This window comes from Pleurodeles waltl, chromosome 9 (assembly GCF_031143425.1).
Source record: "Pleurodeles waltl isolate 20211129_DDA chromosome 9, aPleWal1.hap1.20221129, whole genome shotgun sequence".
Classification (NCBI taxonomy): domain Eukaryota; kingdom Metazoa; phylum Chordata; class Amphibia; order Caudata; family Salamandridae; genus Pleurodeles; species Pleurodeles waltl.
This window is the reverse complement of record NC_090448.1, coordinates 1,089,474,689-1,089,497,126: the sequence shown is the minus strand read 5'-3', so window position 1 is coordinate 1,089,497,126 and position 22,438 is coordinate 1,089,474,689. Positions and strand designations below refer to the sequence as shown.

At 45.4% G+C, this 22,438-nt stretch overlaps 1 protein-coding gene across 1 annotated transcript in view; it reads left to right on the top strand.

The window, feature by feature from the left end:
• SPTBN5 (spectrin beta, non-erythrocytic 5) overlaps window positions 1–22,438 on the top strand; it is a 1,780,873-nt gene that overhangs the window by 826,715 nt on the left and 931,720 nt on the right. Inside the window, exon 32 of the mRNA XM_069208774.1 lies at window positions 6,272–6,386. Coding sequence (XP_069064875.1) covers window positions 6,272–6,386 — 115 coding nt within the window. The remainder of the gene's footprint in view (window positions 1–6,271; window positions 6,387–22,438) is intronic.

The window sequence follows — 22,438 nt, the reverse complement described above, 5'->3', positions numbered from 1 at the left end:
CCGAGATCGTCCGACTCCGGTCGAGACACCGGCACGCAGCCTTCTCGGGACCGAGAAAGTGCTGGAGACAAGCCTCGACACCGAGATGCCGGTGTGGACACGGCTCGACGCCGAGACAGCGGCACCGAAACAGATCGACGCCGAGAGGTTTCGGCCCCGAAAAGGAAAAAAGTCACCTCGGAGCCGAAAAAACACGCAGACACAGTTTCGACGCCGAAACAAACTGCAAGCGACCCAGCTTCAGGCTCTTATACAGAAGAGCACTCGCTAACCTCCCAAATGCAGAAGCATAGGTTTGAGGAAGAGCTACAAGCAACCGATGCGGACCATACGCAAAAGCGTATCTTCATTCAGCAGGGGACAGGAAAAATAAGCACCCTTCCCCCCATTAGGAGAAAGAGAAGGTTGGAGTTCCAAACGGAACAAGCACCACAACCAAAAGTGGTGAAAAGAGTTACACCACCACCCTCTCCTCCGCCCGTGATTAACGTTTCACCAGCACAAACGCCATCACACTCCCCAGCTCACACCACCATGAGCCAGGGTGACCAAGACCAGGACGCATGGGACCTATACGACGCCCCAGTGTCAGATAACAGCCCAGAGGCATACCCTACAAAACCATCTCCACCAGAAGACAGCACCGCGTACTCTGAGGTGGTGGCTAGAGCAGCACAATTTCACAACGTAAGCCTCCACTCAGAACAGGTCGAGGATGATTTCCTGTTCAACACACTCTCCTCCACCCACAGCTCCTACCAAAGCCTGCCTATGCTCCCTGGTATGCTCCGGCACGCAAAAGACATATTTAAGGACCCGGTCAAAAGTAGGGCAATCACACCAAGGGTGGAAAAAAAGTATAAGCCGCCTCCTACAGACCCGGCTTTCATCACAACACAGCTGCCACCAGACTCTGTTGTTGTAGGAGCAGCTAGGAAAAGGGCCAACTCTCACACATCTGGAGATGCACCACCCCCAGATAAAGAAAGCCGCAAGTTTGATGCAGCTGGTAAAAGAGTCGCAGCACAAGCTGCAAACCAGTGGCGCATCGCGAACTCCCAGGCACTACTTGCGCGCTATGACAGAGCCCACTGGGACGAGATGCAACATCTCATTGAACATCTGCCCAAAGACTTCCAAAATAGGGCAAAACAAGTGGTTGAGGAGGGACAGGCCATCTCCAACAACCAGATCCGCTCCTCCATGGACGCTGCAGATACAGCTGCACGGACAATTAATACATCTGTAACTATCAGAAGGCATGCATGGCTCCGAACGTCTGGATTTAAACCAGAGATTCAACAAGCAGTTCTCAATATGCCTTTTAATGAAAAAGAACTGTTCGGTCCAGAAGTGGACACAGCGATTGAGAAACTCAAAAAAGATACGGACACTGCCAAAGCCATGGGCGCACTCTACTCCCCGCAGAGCAGAGGGAATTACAGCTCATTCCGTAAAACGCCCTTTCGAGGGGGGTTTCGGGGTCAAAGCACACAAGCCAGCACCTCACAAGCCACACCGTCCAGTTACCAAGGACAGTATAGAGGAGGTTTTCGGGGACAATATAGAGGAGGGCAATTCCCTAGAAATAGAGGAAGATTCCAAAGCCCCAAAACCCCTACTACTAAACAGTGACTCACATGTCACTCACCCCCTCCACACAACACCAGTGGGGGGACGAATAGGTCATTATTACAGAGCATGGGAGAAAATCACTACAGACACTTGGGTTCTAGCAATTATCCAACATGGTTACTGCATAGAATTTCTACAGTTCCCTCCAAACATACCACCAAAAGCACAAAATTTAACAACACACCATTCCAATCTCCTAGAGATAGAAGTGCAGGCACTATTGCAAAAGAATGCAATCGAATTAGTGCCAAACACACAAATAAACACAGGAGTTTACTCACTGTACTTTCTGATACCAAAGAAGGACAAAACACTGAGACCAATCCTAGACCTCAGAGTAGTCAACACTTTCATCAAATCAGACCACTTCCACATGGTCACACTACAAGAAGTATTGCCATTGCTAAAGCTGCACGACTACATGGCAACTTTAGACCTCAAGGATGCTTATTTCCATATACCAATTCACCCATCGCACAGGAAATACCTAAGGTTTGTATTCAAAGGAATACATTACCAATTCAAGGTACTGCCTTTCGGATTAACAACCGCACCAAGAGTCTTTACCAAATGTCTAGCGGTAGTCGCTGCACACATCAGAAGGCAGCAAATACATGTGTTCCCATATCTAGACGACTGGCTAATCAAGGCCCATTCGTTAATAGAGTGCTCAAATCACACAAATCATATCATACAAACCCTCTTCAAACTAGGGTTCACCGTCAATTTCACAAAATCCAAGATTCGGCCACGCAAGGTACAACAATACCTAAGAGCCATAATAGACACATCAAAAGGAGTAGCCACTCCAAGTCCACAAAGAATTCAAAATTTCAACACCATCATACAACGCATGTATCCAACACAAAAGATACAAGCAAAGATGGTATTACAACTCCTAGGCATGATGTCATCATGCATAGCCATTGTCCCAAACGCAAGACTGCACATGAGGCCCTTACAACAATGCCTAGCATCACAGTGGTCTCAAGCACAGGGTCACCTTCTAGATCTGGTGTTAATAGACCGCCAAACTTACCTCTCGCTTCTGTGGTGGAACAACATAAATTTAAACAAGGGGCGGCCTTTTCAAGACCCAGTGCCACAATACGTAATAACAACAGATGCTTCCATGACAGGGTGGGGAGCACACCTCGATCAACACAGCATACAAGGACAATGGAACGTACATCAAACAAAACTGCATATCAATCACCTAGAACTTCTTGCAGTTTTTCAAGCACTAAAAGCTTTCCAACCAATAATAGTTCACAAATACATTCTCGTCAAAACAGACAACATGACAACAATGTATTATCTAAACAAGCAGGGAGGGACGCACTCCACGCAGTTAAGCATGTTAGCACAAAAAAATTGGCATTGGGCAATTCACAACCAAATTCGCCTAATTGCACAGTTTATACCAGGGATACAAAATCAACTCGCAGACAATCTCTCTCGAGATCACCAACAGGTCCACGAATGGGAAATTCACCCCCAAATACTGAACACTTATTTCAAACTCTGGGGAACACCTCAAATAGACTTGTTTGCGACAAGGGAGAACGCAAAATGCCAAAACTTCGCATCCAGATACCCACACAAACAATCCCAAGGCAATGCCCTATGGATGAACTGGTCAGGGATATTTGCTTACGCTTTTCCTCCTCTCCCTCTCCTTCCTTACCTGGTAAACAAACTCAGTCAAAGCAAACTCAAACTCATATTGATAGCACCAACTTGGGCAAGGCAACCCTAGTACACAACGCTGCTAGACCTATCAGTGGTACCCTGCATCAAATTGCCCAACAGGCCAGATCTGTTGACACAGCACAACCAAAAGATCAGACACCCAGATCCAGCATCGCTGAATCTAGCAATCTGGCTCCTGAAATCCTAGAATTCGGGCACTTACAACTTACCCAAGAATGTATGGAAGTCATAAAACAAGCAAGAAGGCCATCCACCAGGCACTGCTATGCAAGTAAATGGAAGAGGTTTGTTTGCTACTGCCATATTAATCAAATACAACCATTACACACAACTCCAGAACATGTAGTGGGTTACTTGCTTCACTTACAAAAATCTAACCTAGCTTTCTCTTCCATTAAGATTCACCTTGCAGCAATATCTGCATACCTGCAGACTACCTATTCAACTTCCCTATATAAAATACCAGTCATTAAAGCATTCATGGAGGGCCTTAGGAGAATTATACCACCAAGAACACTACCTGTTCCTTCATGGAACCTAAATGTCGTCCTAACTAGACTTATGGGTCCACCTTTTGAACCCATGCACTCCTGCGACATACAGTTCCTAACCTGGAAGGTGGCATTTCTCATCGCCATTACTTCCCTAAGAAGAGTAAGCGAGATTCAGGCGTTTACTATACAGGAACCTTTTATACAACTACACAAAAATAAAGTCGTCCTAAGGACCAATCCTAAATTTTTGCCAAAGGTTATTTCACCGTTCCATCTAAATCAAACAGTGGAACTTCCGGTGTTCTTTCCACAGCCAGATACCGTAGCTGAAAGGGCACTACATACATTAGATGTCAAAAGAGCATTAATGTATTACATTGACAGAACAAAGAACATCAGAAAGACTAAACAACTCTTTATTGCATTTCAAAAACCTCATGCAGGAAACCCAATTTCAAAACAAGGTATAGCCAGATGGATAGTTAAATGCATCCAAATCTGCTACCTTAAAGCTAAACGACAGCTGCCCATTACACCAAGGGCACACTCAACCAGAAAGAAAGGTGCTACCATGGCCTTTCTAGGAAACATCCCAATGCAAGAAATATGTAAGGCAGCCACATGGTCTACGCCTCACACATTCACCAAGCACTACTGTGTAGACGTGTTATCCGCACAACAAGCCACAGTAGGTCAAGCTGTATTAAGGACATTATTTCAGACTACTTCCACTCCTACAGGCTGATCCACCGCTTTTGGGGAAATAACTGCTTACTAGTCTATTGCAGAACATGCGTATCTACAGCGACAGATGCCATCGAACTGAAAATGTCACTTACCCAGTGTACATCTGTTCGTGGCATCAGTCGCAGTAGATTCGCATGTGCCCACCCGCCTCCCCGGGAGCCTGTAGCAGTTTGGAAGTTACCTTCAATTATTTATATATGTATCATCTCAACCTTAAATAAGTGCATACTTAGTCACTCCATTGCATGGGCACTATTACTACAATTCAACTCCTACCTCACCCTCTGCGGGGAAAAACAATCGAGGATGGAGTCGACGCCCATGCGCAATGGAGACAAAAGGAGGAGTCACTCGGTCCCGTGACTCGAAAGACTTCTTCGAAGAAAAACAACTTGTAACACTCCGGCCCAACACCAGATGGCGAGCTATTGCAGAACATGCGAATCTACTGCGACTGATGCCACGAACAGATGTACACTGGGTAAGTGACATTTTCATTACATAACATTTCGATATTTTGGGTTCAATATTTTGTCCTCGATATTTGCATGCCTCAATACTGTGGATTCAATATTGAGGGTGCACGCCAGAAAAAAAGCTTCCTCAGGTCGAGTAACATGTTTTGGTTGAGAAAATAGCATGTAATGCGGTGTTGCTTACGTTGCTGAAAAATAACTCTTAATAGTGAGCAAGTCCAAATTTTGAATATCTTTCCTCTACACTGTTCCCCAATTACGTCGAACTGAGATTTAGCAAATGAACAGGAAATTGCACATATTTAGGTTGAGTGACCTAGGAAGTTGCATTTAGAGTCATCTGCAATGCACTTTTTGCGCACCTAAGCTTCACCAAGTAGCCCAAAAACATTTGGTAACCGTGACCTGCATATATGCTCAAGGGGAAGGAGCAGTACTTGTGAAAATTTATAACTGGCATACATTTGTAACCACGATTCCTGGGATGTATGTGAATTACAGACCTTTGAAAATCTGCTAGAAACAGAGGAAATAACTTGCAGAAGTAATCTTCAGGTTTTCTGACAGGGGTTTTGTGAATGCCACCAGCTGAATAAGAGTTCTACTGAATGCCCTGCTAATTGTGAGGGTAATATCACATCCTGTAAATATCACAGGGTGCGGTATTTACTACCTTTAAGAACATCGGGATGGGGTGACAATACAGTAATCCCACGCATTTTCCCCACACTAAACTTTAAAACATAGAAGCTTGCAGTGTTTTGCCCATGTAATCCACCAACTCAAGATTACACCTCAATCGGTGTTGCCACGGGACTCTGAATAAGGCCAGGAGTAGCAATTTTTAAAAACGCACTTATTGGCTTTCAGAAATTGTCAAAAATAGTGCCATCGGTAACATTTCCTCGCGGAGTATAATGAAATGGTAGTATGTTAACTTGACAGAAATGTGTGTGTGAATTGCCTAATTCTTTCAGGTTGTATTACATAGGTTTGTCCAATATGTGTAGAATAAATACCCCCATCACACTCCTGCAGTGGTGCCCCTCTTTTGCAGAATGCATCGAATCAAACATTCAGATTGAATTGTCACTCATTCTGGAGCACACTATCTTTCATTTGTAACATTATCTTTATCTGTTTCGTCTATCTTCATGCTTGTGTATCATTTTTTGTTTCTTTTCCCCTTACCTGTTCTTGCTTTAGGAATTCTTGGGAGCAGCTCCTGGAGTTGACCCATTTACGGGGAAATCGTCTGCAAGATGCTGAAGCGATCCACAAGTCTTACTGGGACTTGACTGAGGCCCTTACTCAAATCGAGGTAAGACTCACTGTTAGGTGAGCAGGAGCTCTTAGCCATCAAGCCCATACAGGAGAATAGATTTAATAGATCCCCTTTTGGTCACCAGCAGCATTGTGCTTTTGAACACTTAGGATAGCATGGTATGTGTGCTCATTGGTCAAAACCCACCGGAGAACTGATCAAGGGTTAACTAAAGTATTTGCAAGTGATATAGGAAGATGATAGTTTTACTACCTCTTAGTATGAATATTTAGCCAAGGTGTGTAAGTTGACATGTTAGTGCAACTACTAGGTTTTATTTAGCAAAAACGGGCATCATTCTACTTAATCTACCCATGACTGAGCCATTGTCAAAATCCCACCTGTAGAATACTAATAGTCCATAGTCAACATTCATGCTAAGAGCAGTAGCCAAACATTGGGTGTTTTGACCCCAGCTACGAGCCTCTTCATGGAGTGGAACCCTTTTGCGCAACTGTAACAGCCAAAGTATGCTGACCCGATGCATAGAGGTATGGAAGAGTGTAACTAAAATAATGGCAAGCATATATCTTGTAGTGTGAGTTTTGTGACCCATTGTATTTAAAACAGCACTAATTACATACCATGTTGTTGTGGTCTCTTTCTATCTTATGCATTCTCCCCACTACCCTAATGTTCCCTGCTGCCCAGCCAGTGAGTGAGGTCATTGTATGGTTGGAATGTTGACAGTGTTTGTGCTTGGATGGGTCGACAGTTGGAGTGAGAAGGGCTGAGCGGCAGGATGCTGCTCCTGGTGAGGCTTCATCTGTAACCTAAAACTAAGCTAATAAACCTATTTCTTTTATAACCTACGAGCATCCATCATTGATTACAACAGATGTATGTCAGTATGTCGAGAAACAGTAAATTGTTGGGCACTGCATTGCCACCCATACATTGTGGCATATTTATTGTCTGCATGGGGCGGAGCAGCAGCACTCATTTTAGTTTATTTAATTGTTACCTATTCCTTGTCTTTTTAATTAAGTAACGCTTAATGTTACCTTGTTTATATTTCTTACCTTTACTACGGTATTGTCTGTGATGTAGTGGTGACGATATTGTGGCCAAGGAATTATTGAACTTGATGTCATGAGGTATATTGATTGCTAGTAACCTGCGATCACGAGGGCTCGACAATATGGGACAGGCATTATGTAAGTTCATGGTGTGGAAGGTGTCAAGCCTGAGGTAAAAAAAAACGATGAAAAAAGAGGGTCTACATTTAACTCTAAGAAGAGGGAAAGTTGCAAGATCCTGAGGTAGGTATCTCAGAGATCTTTCCAGTTTGGGAATTATATGGATTACAGGACAAACATAACAGTGAGGCTGTGGATAAGGCTGCAAAGCATTACGGTAAAACACTGTTTTTTTCTGGACCACATCTTCAACACATGAAAATGAAGATCGATGCTGCAGCAAGGGCAGGCTTAGAGAACACACAAAGGGATAGGTTACTCATCCTCTGTTAATCAAATGGTAATTAATGGACTGAAAGCAAGACCTTTGGTTATTGAAATTTAAACTCTACTTTGCTGCAAGTGTGATATAATGAAAACTCACTGAAAGGCCCAATGCTTATATGATTTACTCCATCACTCAGGAGAATACTAAGACATAGTGGTTTGCCACTTGTCATTTCCTCATGCTGGTTGACATGCAGGAGACCTTGACTACCTGCTTGTCCTGGTCACCAAGTGTTTGTATATGGTTACTGTTAAAAATTGGGGTCTCTTGTTGGCATAAGTATACATCCTTGTCCAAGTAGGGGCCACAATCCTAGTCAAGGTAAGTCATAGCACAATCCAAATTATCCGGTGCCCACCCTCTGGTAGCTTGGCACTGAGCAGTCAGGCTTAACGTAGAAGGCAATGTGTAAAGTATTTGTGCAATAAATCATATAGTAACACAGTGAAAACACCATACAGGTTTAGAAAAACAGATAATATTGATGTGAATAAGATAAGGTCAAAACAATGAAAATCCAATGTTCAGAAGTGAAGGTATGAATTTTCAAAGATTAAATCCTACTAGAGCGCTTAGAAACAAAGAAAAGCTCCAACTGGGGCGATCACAACGTTGTCGACAGAGTCGTTCCCAATAGTCTGACTCCACAGGCGCCGGTCACGGAGTCACACGGACCACCAGGTACAGTACCTTTGAACATGAAGAAACAAAGGCGTTGCACTGAGTCGTGGAGGTAAGGCGTCGCTGTGGCCGGTGCGGCGTCAGTCCCTTACGGTGTCCGGGGAGATGAGGCGATGTTTCCGTACTGCGAGGCAGGGGAGGCAAGGTGTCAGTTCCGTCCGGTTGCAGAGGGAGGTGGTGCGGCATCTGTGATGATGCTTCAGTTACTCCAGTATTGGAACTTTCATAGATTCACATGCTTGAATCATTCCCCGTCGTCGAGATGGGAGCCCCCTGTACAAATTACACAAGTAGTGTTGAAATATATTAACAAAAGGGCCCTAGGCCTCTTCAATTTAACAGTCTATCAGAGTCATTTTAGGAAAAGGACCAAACTTGAGAATCCACCAATCAGACGACACAACCCTCTACAATCCTCCTGAGAGAAGCTCCAGCACCTCAGATTTTCTACTGCACATCGTGCTAGGGAGTCTCCTCAGAGCTCTGCTCTTTATTCACACCTTTTGGATTAGCTTCAACATATTTTTCTCTGAGAAAAACTTCTCTGAACTGATTGGAATAACACCTTCAACATGTCTGATAAAAAGAAGAAGGTTTATTCAGAAATTGCAAGACTTGTGGTAAGAAGAGACTACATTCTGAAGACCCTTATCAGGATTGCATATACTGCCTCTATCCAGACCACTCAGTCAAGGACTGTAAGGTTCGTCGTACCTTTTCCTCTAAGACTCTTAAGGATAGAGAAGGCAGATTATTGATTTGGCTGCAAAAACTTAAATACAGAGAGAATCCAGTCTTCAACTTTGATAGCGATGACTCTTCAATATCTAAAAAGTCATCAAAAAGGGCGAGATCAGACACAAGCAACCTCCCAACAATCAAGAAAAGCCCACAAAAAGACTGCTTCAGGGTCTTACATGGGCCACAACCCATCTACTTCACCTCAAAAATCTTCCAGAAAAGGGGAGAGAGGTCATGCCAGTAGTTCTGAGAGGCATAAAAAGTCATCCTCTGTACCTCCATCTGTGCCTTTCAAGAGACCTTCCTCTACTTCTACAAAAAAGGCCCCGTCGACGACGGACTCATCGTCGACGAGACCGTCGGTGAGTGTTTTTTCAACGCCAACGACGACTTGCACCTTTCCACCGTCGACGACAGTTCCGACTACCTCATCGTCAACGAACGTCTACACCTCATGATCTTTGACGGCGGTTATGACGGTATTGGCTTTACCATCGTCCACGGCCTCGTCGACGGTAGACTCTTCGGTAAGGCTGTCATCGATCAAAATCTCCATGCGTTCGTCATCAACGAAAACACCGTCGACGAAGATTATGTATGCGCCGTCTACGTCGTCGTCGCAGACACCGTCGACGACATCGTTGACGAGGGAAAAACATCATAAAACAAAAGAAAAACTTACCCCCAAAGCACACCTCACCTAGTAAGGTGACCTCTCTCATTCCAGTGCATTTGTTAGAGGGAGATGAAGACTCGGACGACGAGGTACCATTTGGGACAGCTCATAGCCTATCGCAATTAAACGTCAAATATCAGGACGAATGTTATGGAGTAGACCAACAATATCAAGAAGGGGCGTACATTCCATCCTCCTTACTGTCTGACCTCAGAGCAATGCTGCCTGATTACAGCAGACGTTTTCCTCCTCAAGGGGAGCAACCTCCTCCATCGCCCGTCTCTGGGGTTACCACTCCACGTCAGAGACCGGTTTCTTTACCTCTAACAAATGTGGCTACGCCGGATATGACTCTACCTCAGGACACTGACATGTCAGAAGGTGATCACAAAGAAGGGGAGCTCCTTGACACTCATTCCGAGTGGGATGAATACATCATTCCTGCTCCTCCTTCTCCTTCCCATTCAAAGGTGGAGTCCCCACCAGATGACAATGGAGGATTTCATAATCTCCTTGAAAGAGCAGCTAAGCTTTTCTCTTTGCCAATGCCATCAAAGCAGACAGATTGTTTTCTTTATGATTTTAAAGAGCCGTTTCAAAAATCTGTGTTCTTTATTCTGCTGGTCAGTTACTTATGGGAAGATGGCCTAAAAGTGATGCACTATCCTGCTACTGTCACAGCAGTGCTGCCTCGTTTGGACAAAAAATACAAGGCACCAGACGATGCACCGGCATGCCTAATTGGTCATCCTCATCCGGACTCAGTGGTGGCTCAGGCGGCACAGAGGAAGTCCAAGAATCCGTCTGCTCCGATTTCTGCACCCCCAGACAAAGAGGGTAGACGACTAGACAACATTGGGAAGAGGTTTTCCTCGATTGCTAGCCTAGTGATAAGAGCTGCTAACTCAGTAGCGATGTTAGCCAGGTTTGACAGACAGCTATGGGCAGACATCACCCCACATATTGACCTGTTGCCAGAGGACGGAAGATCAGAGGCAAAAAAGACGTTGCAAGAAGGTCAGCGCATGTCAGCGGAACTCATAGACTGTGCAATGGACATAGCCACGACTGCATTTCGACAGCTCGCTGGTGCAGCTGTTTTTAGGAGACAAGGTTGGCTAAAGGCTACATCATTCCGGCCTGAGGTGCAGAATAAGATTTACCTTTCGATGGCCAGGCGTTATGCGGTAAACATATTGACGAGGCTTTACAATCTATAAAATCTGACACTTATACGGCAAGATCATTAGGGACTCTCCAGTTTCGAAAGCCTTCCTTTCGAACTAGAGGACGTGGCCAACCTTCATATAGAGGAGGATATCAGCAGTATAGATATTCCACCTATCCTTCCTCTTCTCAACAGTTCCGTTAGTATTACCCACAAAGGCAGCCACCGCAAGCAGCTTATGGTAGACCTGGCAATAGGGGACGCTCAACTCGCCCTGCTAAAGACTCGGCTCGTAGAGCCTGATATATCCGAGGTGCCGGCTACACCCAACTATCCTCCTCTGGTTCTAGGCAGAAGGATATCCCTCTTCCTCAAGCAATGGCAAGTCATCACATCAGACAAGTGGGTCCTTCAACTAGTAAAACACGGCCACACTCTGGAATTTACCCAACTGCCTCCCTCCAATCCTCCTCGTAGGACTCCTTCAAGGTACCCAGAACAACTCAAGAGGGAGATCAACAAGATGCTCCTCAAAGGAGCCATAGAGAAGGTACCTCAGCCACAGCGAGGAAGAGGGTTTTATTCCAGGTTCTTTATCATTCGCAAGAAGTGAAAAGATTGGAGGCCGATCCTCGACCTACCGGAACTAAACATCTACTTAAAAAAGCAATTGTTACGTATGATCAGCCTGCAGGATGTCCTCCTGCGTCTCAACCAGGGAGATTTCATGTCTACACTAGACCTAAAAGACGCATATTTCCACATTCCCATCCACCCTGCCCACAGACAATATCTTAGATTCATGGTAGCCGGAAGCCATTTTCAATTTCGTGTCCTCCCCTTTGGCCTAAAATCAGCTCCCAGGATATTCACCAAATGCCTAGTGCCATTCGCAGCCTTCCTCAGGAGAGGAAACACCAAATTTTTCCATATCTTGACGATTGGCTGATAAAAGCAAGCACCTACGCAGCAGCGCGCAGATCAACAAGGTGCGTTTCCTTACTAAGCAGTTTAGGCCTCACCATCAACTGAGAGAAGTCCAAACCTCTGCCAGCACGCAGTATCACCTTTTTAGGGGCAAACCTGGACACGCAATCCACCATGGCGTGTACTACAGTAGAGAGGCAACAAAAGTTACTGACACTAGCAAAGTCAATACAGGGAAGAAGCTGCGTTTCTGTCCGCCTGTTCAAATCCCTGTTGGGCATGATGTCATCATGCATACCTCTGGTTCCTCTCTGTAGACAAAAAATGCGTCTGTTACAGGAGCAACTCAACCGTCAATGGCTCCAGGTTTCGGGGAGCTTCGAAGATCGAATAGACATAACCCCAGCAATAGCAAAAGCCGTGACATGGTGGTCTCAAAAGCATCATCTGTCCATCGGCCTTTCCTTTTTACATCGTCCAGTTCTGTGGACCATCACTACGGAGTTACTTCAAGTAAGTGGCAAGTGGCCACTAGAGTTGAGAGTGATGCACATCAATCTGCTAGAGCTCAGAGCAGTGTATCTCGCTTTGCAGGCTTTTCTCCCGAAAATAGCAGGATCAGACGTAGTAATAAGAACAGACAACACCACTACGATGCATTACCTCAACAAATAAGCAGGCACAAGATCTCTCACCCTCTCCAAGGAAGCCCAAAGAATTTGGAATTGGGCCTCGCAGCAAGGCATCACACTCACAGCTGTACATTTGCCGGGGATAGAGAACAAGATAGCGGACTCGCTCAGCAGGCAAAGATCGAGCTGCCACGAGTGGGAACTGGACCAGTCCATAGTGGACTACATCTTTTCCCAGTGGGGAATGCCAACAATAGACCTGTTTGCCAACAAATGGAACGCTAAATGCCAGTACTTCGCAAGCTGGTATCATCAAAAGGGATCTTGGGGGAATGCGTTTTCCATAGTTTGGTAAGACATCTTTGCTTACGCCTTTCCTCCAATTCCATTGATCCCAAGAGTCCTCACGAAGATGAAGGCAGAGCCATGCACCCTGATATTGATAGCTCCGTACTGGCCTCGTCAACACTGGTTTGCAGAGCTTCTTCTATCAATCAAGCCTCACATTCCACTGAAACTGTCTCCACAATTACTAACAATGAACAAAGGACAAGTATCGCACCCAGATCCTCAGTCGATGCGATTGTCAGCATGGCTCCTGGGCAAAGGGAGTTTGCACATCTGAATATCCCACAGGAATGTAGGGAAATTTTGTCCAGAGCTAGAGCAGATAGCACTAATAAGACTTACTCTTGCAAATGGAAACGATTTTGTGTCTGGTGTCATCAGCGGCAAATTGACCCACTATCTTCACCACTGGAACAAATATTGCCGTACTTATTGAACTTAGCGCAAGCAGGCCTGGCACATTCCTCCATTAAGGTACATCTGGTGGCAATAGCATCATACAGGTGCTCAGATTCTTCACCCTCGCTGTATTCCTCTTGTTTAATCAAACGGTTTTTGAAAGGACTGTTCAGGGTCTTTCCTCCATTCAGACCTCCTCCTCCCTCGTGGAACCTGAATATTGTTTTAGCAGAGTTGATGAAGCATCCATTTGAACCGATTCATCGTGCTTCTCTGAAATTCCTTTCTTGTAAGGTTGCTTTATTGGTGGCTCTCACATCAGCCAGACGTGTCAGTGAGGTGCAAGCCCTCGCTATACAAGAGCCGTTCTTACAGATTAAACAAGACAGACTACTGCTGTGCACAAACCCGCATTTAATCCTGAAGGTCCCTTCGGACTTCCACATCAACAAGCCCTTAGTTTTCAAAACCTTTTTTCTATATCCTTCTACTCCTGCGGAAAGAGCATTACACTCCTTAGACATTAAGAGATGTGTTCAATTCTACTTGGACAGAACTAAGGCCCTGATTCTAACCGCGGCGGGCGGCGGTCGCCGCCCGCCATGCGGTTACCGCCAAATGACCGCACTGCGGTCACAAGACCGCGGCGGCCATTCTGGCTTTCCCGCTGTGCTGGCGGGCGACCGCCAAAAGGCCGCCCGCCAGCACAGCGGGAAAGACCCAGCAACAATGAAGCCGGCTCCGAATGGAGCCGGCGGAGTTGCTGGAGTGCGACGGGTGCAGTAGCACCGGTCGCGAATTTCAGTGTCTGCAAAGCAGACACTGAAATTCCTTTTGGGGCCCGCTTACAGGGGCCCCCCTACAGTGCCCATGCCATTGGCATGGGCACTGCAGGGGCCCCCAGGGGCCCCGCGGCACCCCCTACCGCCATCCTGTTCCTGGCGGGAGACCCACCAGGAACAGGACTGCGGTAGGGGGTGTCAGAATCCCCATGGCGGCGGAGCACGCTCCGCCGCCATGGAGGATTCTCAAGGGCAGCGGAAAGTCGGCGGTACACCGCGACTTTCCGTTTCTGCCCGCGGCTGAACCGCCGCAGTCAGAATGCCCAGCGGTGCACCGCCAGCCTGTTGGCGGTGCTACCGCGGTCATTCGCCCTGGCGGTTTTTACCGCCAGGGTTAGAATGACCACCTAAGTCCTTTCAACGCTCTAATCAATTGTTCGTAGCGTACAGTGCACCTAGACGAGGCCAACCACTCTCCAAGCAGAGTATATCCAGATGGATCACCTCAGCCATTCGATTCTGCCATCAAGCAGCGGGTAAACCTCTGCATTCATCAGTACACGCTCATTCTACGAGGGCACTTTCTTCCTCAGCAGTGCTGTTTGCCGGGGTTTCCCTGCAAGACATTTGCAGAGCAGCAACATGGAAGAGCTGTCATTCATTTACAAAGCATTACTGCTTGGAATCACTATCTCATGGGGGGAGATAGCAGTGGGCCAAGCAGTCCTCATGATCCTCTTCAGGTGAAGGTGAGCCATCTCTTTCATTCCTCCATCCTAGATCAGGTATGCACATTGTTTATGTCTCATTATGTTCGGCTAGAGAGTTAAAGCTTTTCATGTAAAAAAAAAAAAAAAAAGGCAGAATAGAGAAAAGTGAAGAGAAGCGACGATGGTATTGACATACGGTATTTTGTTTGAAATATTCCTTGATGCATTCTGATTCAAGCATGTGAATCTATGAAAGTTCCAATACTGGAGTTAGAAAATTAGTTACTTACCTGTAACTGTAGTTCTCCAGTATTGGAATCTTTCATAGATTCACATGCGACCCACCCACCTCCCCGGAGAAGCTCACTTTCACCTCTATCTCTCTCTCTCTTTTCCTTTCTTCAGCGCACTTGTGCTTGGAAAATCTGAGGTGCTGGAGCTTCACTCAGGAGGATTCATTCTAGAGGGTGGTGTTGTCTGATTGGTGGATGCTCAAGTTTGGTCCTTCTCCTAAAATGACTCCGCTAGACTGTTAAATTGAAGAGGCCTAGGGCCCTTTTGTTAATATATTTCAACACTACTTGTTATTTGTACCGGGGGCTCCCATCTCAACGACGGGGAATGATTCAAGCATGTGAATCCATGAAAGATTCCAATACTGGAGAACTACAGTTACAGGTAAGTAACTAATTTTCTTCCTTGTGACCCGGCGGGGTAGATGGATCCAGTCAGTCAAGAAGTGATGTGTCGACTTCACAGTGTCGCAATGATACTGTGTGATGTCAGCGGTGTCGCTGCAATGTCAGACTTGCGTTGCAGGTTGCGGTCGTTGCGTGCAGCGATGTTCACGGAGTGGGAGCAGGCTGCGGCGTCGGTGCTGGCATCGCTGAAGTCGTTCCTGGCGTCATTGAAGTCAGAAAACTAGAAATGAGCTAGTAGATGAAGTCTTTGCTGTCCCTGAGACTTCAGACCAAGAACAAGCTAAATCCAACCCCTCGAAGAGCACTTTTGAGGAAGGCTGTCTTTCCAGTACAATCAAAGGGCAGCAGGGCAACAAGCAGGGCAGCAGTCCTTCTCAGCAAAGTAGTCCAAATGAGTTCTTTGGGCAGCCAGGTATATCCTCTGACAGAATTCAGGTGCAAATGCAGAAGTGTCTAATTTGGTGGGGTCTGAAACCCAGTTTATATACCCAAAATGCCTTTGGAGTGGGAGAAACATCAAAGAGTGGTTTTGAAGTGCACAAGTTCCCCTTTCAGCCCAGTCCTGTCTGCCAGGATCCCTGTGGGGGGTTATCAGTCCTTTGTGGGAGGGCAGGCCACTAGCCTTTGAAATGTAAAAGATAGCCCCCAAATCCTTCCTGCCCAGGGAGGCACATTCAGTATGCAGATATGACTGATTGTCCTGTGTTTATGGCTGTCTGGGGGAGCTGTCAACCAGCACAGACCAGACGTGGATTGGAGACAGGGCTGTAAGGCACAGATGGCAGTAAGTGCAGAGAAATACCCACCTTCTAAAAGTGGCATTTCTAAAATAGTAATAATAAATCCAACTTCACCAGCAAGCAGGATTTTCTATTACAATTCTGGCAAAACATGACAGGGCTACTCATTCCAGATCAGAATCTACCACTTGAAAGTATATGATAGTAGTTCTAATGCTAGTCTATAAGATGAGCATGCCTCACAGTAGTGGAAAACAAAGTTATGAGATTTTCACTACTAGGACATGTAAAACACATAAGTACATGTCATGTCGTTTACCTACATAGCACCATGCCCTATGGGTTTTCAAAGGGCCTACCTTAGGGGTTGACTATACGTAGAAAAGGGGGAGTTTAAGGCTTGACAAGTAGTTTTAAATGCCAAGTCAGAGTGGCAGTGAAACTGTACACACAGGCCTAGCAACGGCAGCCCTGAGACATGGTTAAGGGGCTAATTATGTGGGTGGCACAAACTTTCCTGCAGGCCCACTAGCAGCATTTAATTTGCAGGCCCTGGGCACATGTAGTGCACTTTACTAGGGACTTACAGGTAAATGAAATATGCCTATTGGGTAAGAACCAATGTGACAGCGTTTAGGGGAGAGAGCATATGCACTTTAGCACTGGAGAGCATTGGTAAAGTGCACAGAGTCATAAAACCAGCAAAAACAGGGTTAGAAAAATGGAGGGATAACCACCCTAAAGCTGTCAGGTCTAACAGTTACGCATGTAGAAATCCTGATACAATGCAACTTTATAAAATCCATTAGGAACTTAGGGCCATATGTACGAAAGCTTTTTCCCTTAGACACAGACTGGGTAAAATCTTTTGATACATCTGGCCCTAGTGTACAAGGGGTAAGGACAAACTTCTCCAGTATTGGATCTTTCAAAGATTTACATGCTTGAATCATTTCTGTCGTTGAAGTAGGAGTCCCATGGTACCATAGTAAAGCAATCTACATATTTAGAATATAGCCCAGTGGCAATAAACCAATGATTTTATAACCTACCTATCACCTTTTAAAAAAAGGACCAAACTACAAACTTTAGCCAATCAGAGGATAGCACTTTTCTACTGCACTTCGTGTGAAGGGAGTCTCATTGAGCACTTCTCAATTTAATACTTATTTTCTCAATCCTTGCGAATAAAGTTCTTCAGGACACTACTGTAAATACTATATCCAGATATTCTGACTGAAACCATCATGTCTCAACCAACCAATAAAGGATTATTTAGATCCTGTTACACGTGTGAGAACAAGAGACTCCCTCTGAGGGCCCACATAAGGTAGGTATAAACTGCCTTCATCGAGGGCATAAGGTGGGAGACTGTAAGATCTGTCACACCTTTTCTCAATATACATTGAAAGACTGGGAAGGTAGACTATTATTTTGGCTACAAAAATTACAATCTAAGGAGTGCCCGTTGCCTGAAGAGGACAGTGATGACTCTTCAAAGACTGTGCTCTCTCGAAAAAGGGAAAGGTATACTAATAAACTTTCTTCAGATCCACCTACTACGTCTTTGAAGAAATCTCACCATACCACTCCTGGGCACATAAAGAGTCATGAAGAGCAGCCATCTATATCACAAAATGGAAAACAATGCCTCAAAAAAGATTCTTTCAGAACCTACTACACGTTCCCTTAAAGAAGCTTATTCCATAAGAGCCTCAAGTTTTTACCTTACACGACCAAATAAACTACTACTTCAAGTACCAATTCTTCATTCTCATCGACTACTGCGCCATCGACAACCGTCTCGTAGATGATAGCATCATCCCCCCATGATCATCACCTCATCTCTGCTGTTGTCAATGACAATCGTAACAATGAGAATCCTCAAGCAGGCGTTGACGAAGGCACTGACAAAGATAACATCACCCCTGGCTTAGCCTTTCTACAAGTCCAAAAATGGTAGAACTGATGACAAGGGAAGACTCGTCCACAAAGCAACTGTCGACGAAAAGGCTACCATCGGTGCTAGCATCGACAGGAGAACCTTTGGCAACACTACTGTCGACAAAGGAAGCACCGACAACACAACTGTCAACAACACAACCGTGAACGAGGGAACCGACGATGAGACTGTCGATGAGGGAACCGTCTGAGGGAACTGTTGACGATGACTGATGTCCTCAAAAACAGCATTTCTTATTTTGCAGTTAATCCATAGAAGGGTGACTCTGCCATCCCATATCTACAAGAAAAGTGCTGTCCTGTCCTCCGGTGCATCGCTTGGATGATGATGAGTCTGAGAAAGACGGCCACAGGAAGAGCATGAGGATGACAATCAATATTATGAAGAGTGCTACTCTACTGCCGGGGAGCATTCTGAGCATTACCAAGAGGAATATTCACATATTGACCAAGAACAACAAAAGCCATCTATCCAGATGCCTATGTTACTAGTAAGCAACTTGCAAAATATGCTCCAAAACTACTTGCAAAGATTTCCGTAGTCTACACCCCAACTCCAACCCCTGATACACCAAGATCAGTGTCAACTCCTCAGGTTCTCACACTGCTGCAGAGGTCATCACAACTCTTCACCACACCCGTAACTCCGCTACCTACGTTAGCTTCTACACTAGCTGAACCCCTTGCTGATGAGGCCCAAATCATGGATGAAGAAAGAGAAGAAGGGGAACTCAGAGACACTGCATCAATTCCTAATGAGTGGGATGCCTATCTCATCCCCACTCCATCCCCTCCAGTGCCAACACCTGTAGGTTCTACCCCAGAGGACACCAGTGGTTTCCATAACCTGATGGAGCGTGCTTCAAAAATACTTTAAATTCCACTCCTCACTAAACAGGTCGACTGTTTCCTTTACAATTTTAAAGAGCCCACCAAAAAATCTGTTTGGGCAATTCCAGTCATTGATTTTATTTGGCAGGAAGGCCTCAAAGTCATGAAAACTCCATCTACAATCTCGGCAGTCAACCATAGACTGGATAAAATGTACAAGACCCCTGATGATTCTCCACAATGTGTGATTGACCAACCCTTATGGGCTCAGTTGTATCCCTGGTGGCCCCACGCCACTCTAAATATCTATTCACTCCAATTTCCACTCCTCCAGATAGGGGCAGTTGTAGGCTCAACAACATTGGGAAGTGATTGTCTTCCATGGCAGCCACGACAGTTAGAGTGGCAAGCTCTCTTGCAATATTAGGTCACTGTGACCGCCAAATGTAATCAGATATTTCCCCATATATTGACCTTTTGCCAGAAGAAGCCAAACTGGAAGCACAAACAGTTCTACAAGAAAGAAAAAGACTTTCCACAGAAATCATAGACTGTGCCACCAATGTTTCCTCAACATGATTCAGACAGCTTATGGGGCCGGCTTTACTCCGTAGGCAGGGGAGGCTAAAATCCACCTCTTTTCACCTGGAAATTCAAAGTAAAATATTGGACATGCCTTAAGATGTTGAATCGCTGTTTGGCAGGCACGTGAACAGTCCATCAAAGCTGACACGGATGCAACCAAGTCCCTGTCTCCAGTTTAGAAAGCAGCCCTTTCAGGGAGCCAGGGGCAGAGGATCTTACTCCTTTAGAGGAGGTTATCAACCCTACAGAGAACAACACCAGCCTGTACAAACAAAGTGTAGTGCACAGTACTCACAGCAACAGCAACATTACAGACAACAACCAGTGCCGGCATATAAACACTCAACAAGGGGAACATTTCCTACCCAAGGCAGGGATTCCAACAGAAAGAGTGACCTCTGCTGGCTTCCCCTCCACCATCACCAACACAACTTAGGGAACGATTTTCACATTATCTCCAATAATGGTCCTGCATTACAAAACAAAAGTGGGTTCTCAATGTCTTCGTCTGGGGACATATCCTAGAATTCATCAAAATGCCACCAAACACTGTGTCAAAGGGAGCACCCCCTCCTCACCTAAAACAGCTCCTGACACAAATATCAACTGTGCTAAAGAAAGGGGCAATAGAAGAAATTCCAACAGCACAGAAAGGCATCTGTTTTTACTCGAGCGTCTTCCTTATCTGGAAAAAGTCAGGAAATTGGCGTCCTATATTAGACCTCTGGAAATCAAACAGATTTCTAAAGAAACAATCTTTCCTCATGGTAACACTTCAGGATGTACTTCTTCTCAACCAAGGAGATCACATGAGGTCATAGACCTCCAATTCCGTGCCCTAATCCACCCAAAACACCACAAAGTTCTGCTGTTCAAGGCAGCTGGCACCCACTTTTAGTTCAGAGTACTTCCTTTGAGACTGAATTCAGCACCGCACATCTTCACCAAGATGTTAGTTCCAGTGGCATCCTAGCTCAGAGAATGCAGAATTCAAGTCTTTTTATATTTAGACGATTGGCTAATAAAGGCACGCACTCAACGGCAAGTGGCGCAGGACACAGCAATCTGCCTATCATTATTCAACACTCTAGGTCTCCCAATCAGCAACCAGAAATCACATTTGAATCCAACAACAACATTGACATTTGTGGGAGCCTTCCTAGATACAGTGCACAACAAGGCTTTTGCCTCGCAAGACAGGCAGACAAAAAATCCACAACTACCACAAAACATGTCCACAGAAAAGTCTGTTTCTGTCCAGATAGACAAATCTCTCCCCCGGATGCTTTCCTCCTGCATTCCTCCCATTCTGAATTGCCGTCTCCACTTGTGGCCACTTCAAGAGGAATTAGACAAACAATGACTGCAAGCCCAGGGATCATTTGATGATGTCATTCAAATAACACCAAAAATGATCCAAGCCCTGCTTTGCTGGGCACAGACATCAAATCTATCCAAAGGTTTCTCATTTCTGGCTAAAATTCCTGAAAATGTCATAACAACGGATGCACCCCTAGGAGATTGGGGTTCTCACCTACAAGACCTAACAATCAGCAGGAAATGGGGTCCCCAACAAGCAAAATGCACATAAATCTGCTAGAACTAAAATCCATTGCCTTGGTGTTAAAATCTTTCCTCCCTAAGATAGCACACTCATCGGTGCTAATTCGTACAGACAATACTACCAGCATGTTTTACATGAACAAGCAGGGAGGCACTTGACCACCAGCAGTATCTCATCAAGCGCAGGATATCTGGAACTCGGCTCTTCGACACCAGATAACACTCAGAGGAGGACATGTGCCAGGAGTATCCAGTATCCTAGTAGACTCATTAAGCAGGACCAACCCCACCTGCCATGAATGAGAGCTCAACCGATACATTCTGGGCAAACTATTCCATCATTGGGGCAAGCCTAACTTAGACTTGTTTGTGACAAGGATAACTAGAAAGGCCTTCATACCTCAGCATCCACATAGGGATCTTGTTAGAATGCGTTTTCAATGAGATGGCCAGGAATGTATACTTTCCCCTGATCCTATTGACCCTAAGGATTCTCAGGAAACTGAAGAGAAAGCCTTGCGAGTTCTCCTCATTGCTTCTAAGTGGCCCAGACAGTTTTGGTCCACAGAACTTCTTCTCCAGTCAGTACAACTCACGTTCAGCTGAAAAGCATACCAACAATGCTGATGATGAGCCACAGCCGGGTCCATCATTCCAACCCAACATCGCTACACTTATCGACAGGGCTACTGAATTCAATGAGGTTGCCATGATAGATATTCCTTCAGACTGCAAGGAAATCCTTGCAAAAGCAAAGGCAGGGACCACTTACAGAACATGCATACTCAAGTGGATGCGCTTTTGCTTTTGGTGTGTGGAATCCAAGGTTCACCCTTTCACATCACCACTGGAGCAAATTCTTCTATATCTACTCCATTTGGCAAGATCCAGATTAACCCATTCCACCATCAGAGTTCATCTGGCAACAGTTTCCAGATTTAGACATTCTAGTAACTCACCTTTTTTATGGTCTAACAGGATCATAAAACAACTCCTCAAGGGCCTATTCAGGACATTTCCTCTAGCGAGGAGACCTCCTCCATCATGGCTCCTCAATGTTATGCTAGGACAGCTTATAAAACCCCCTTTTGAGCCCATTCAAAAAGCAGAACTAACATATCTCACTAGGAAAACAG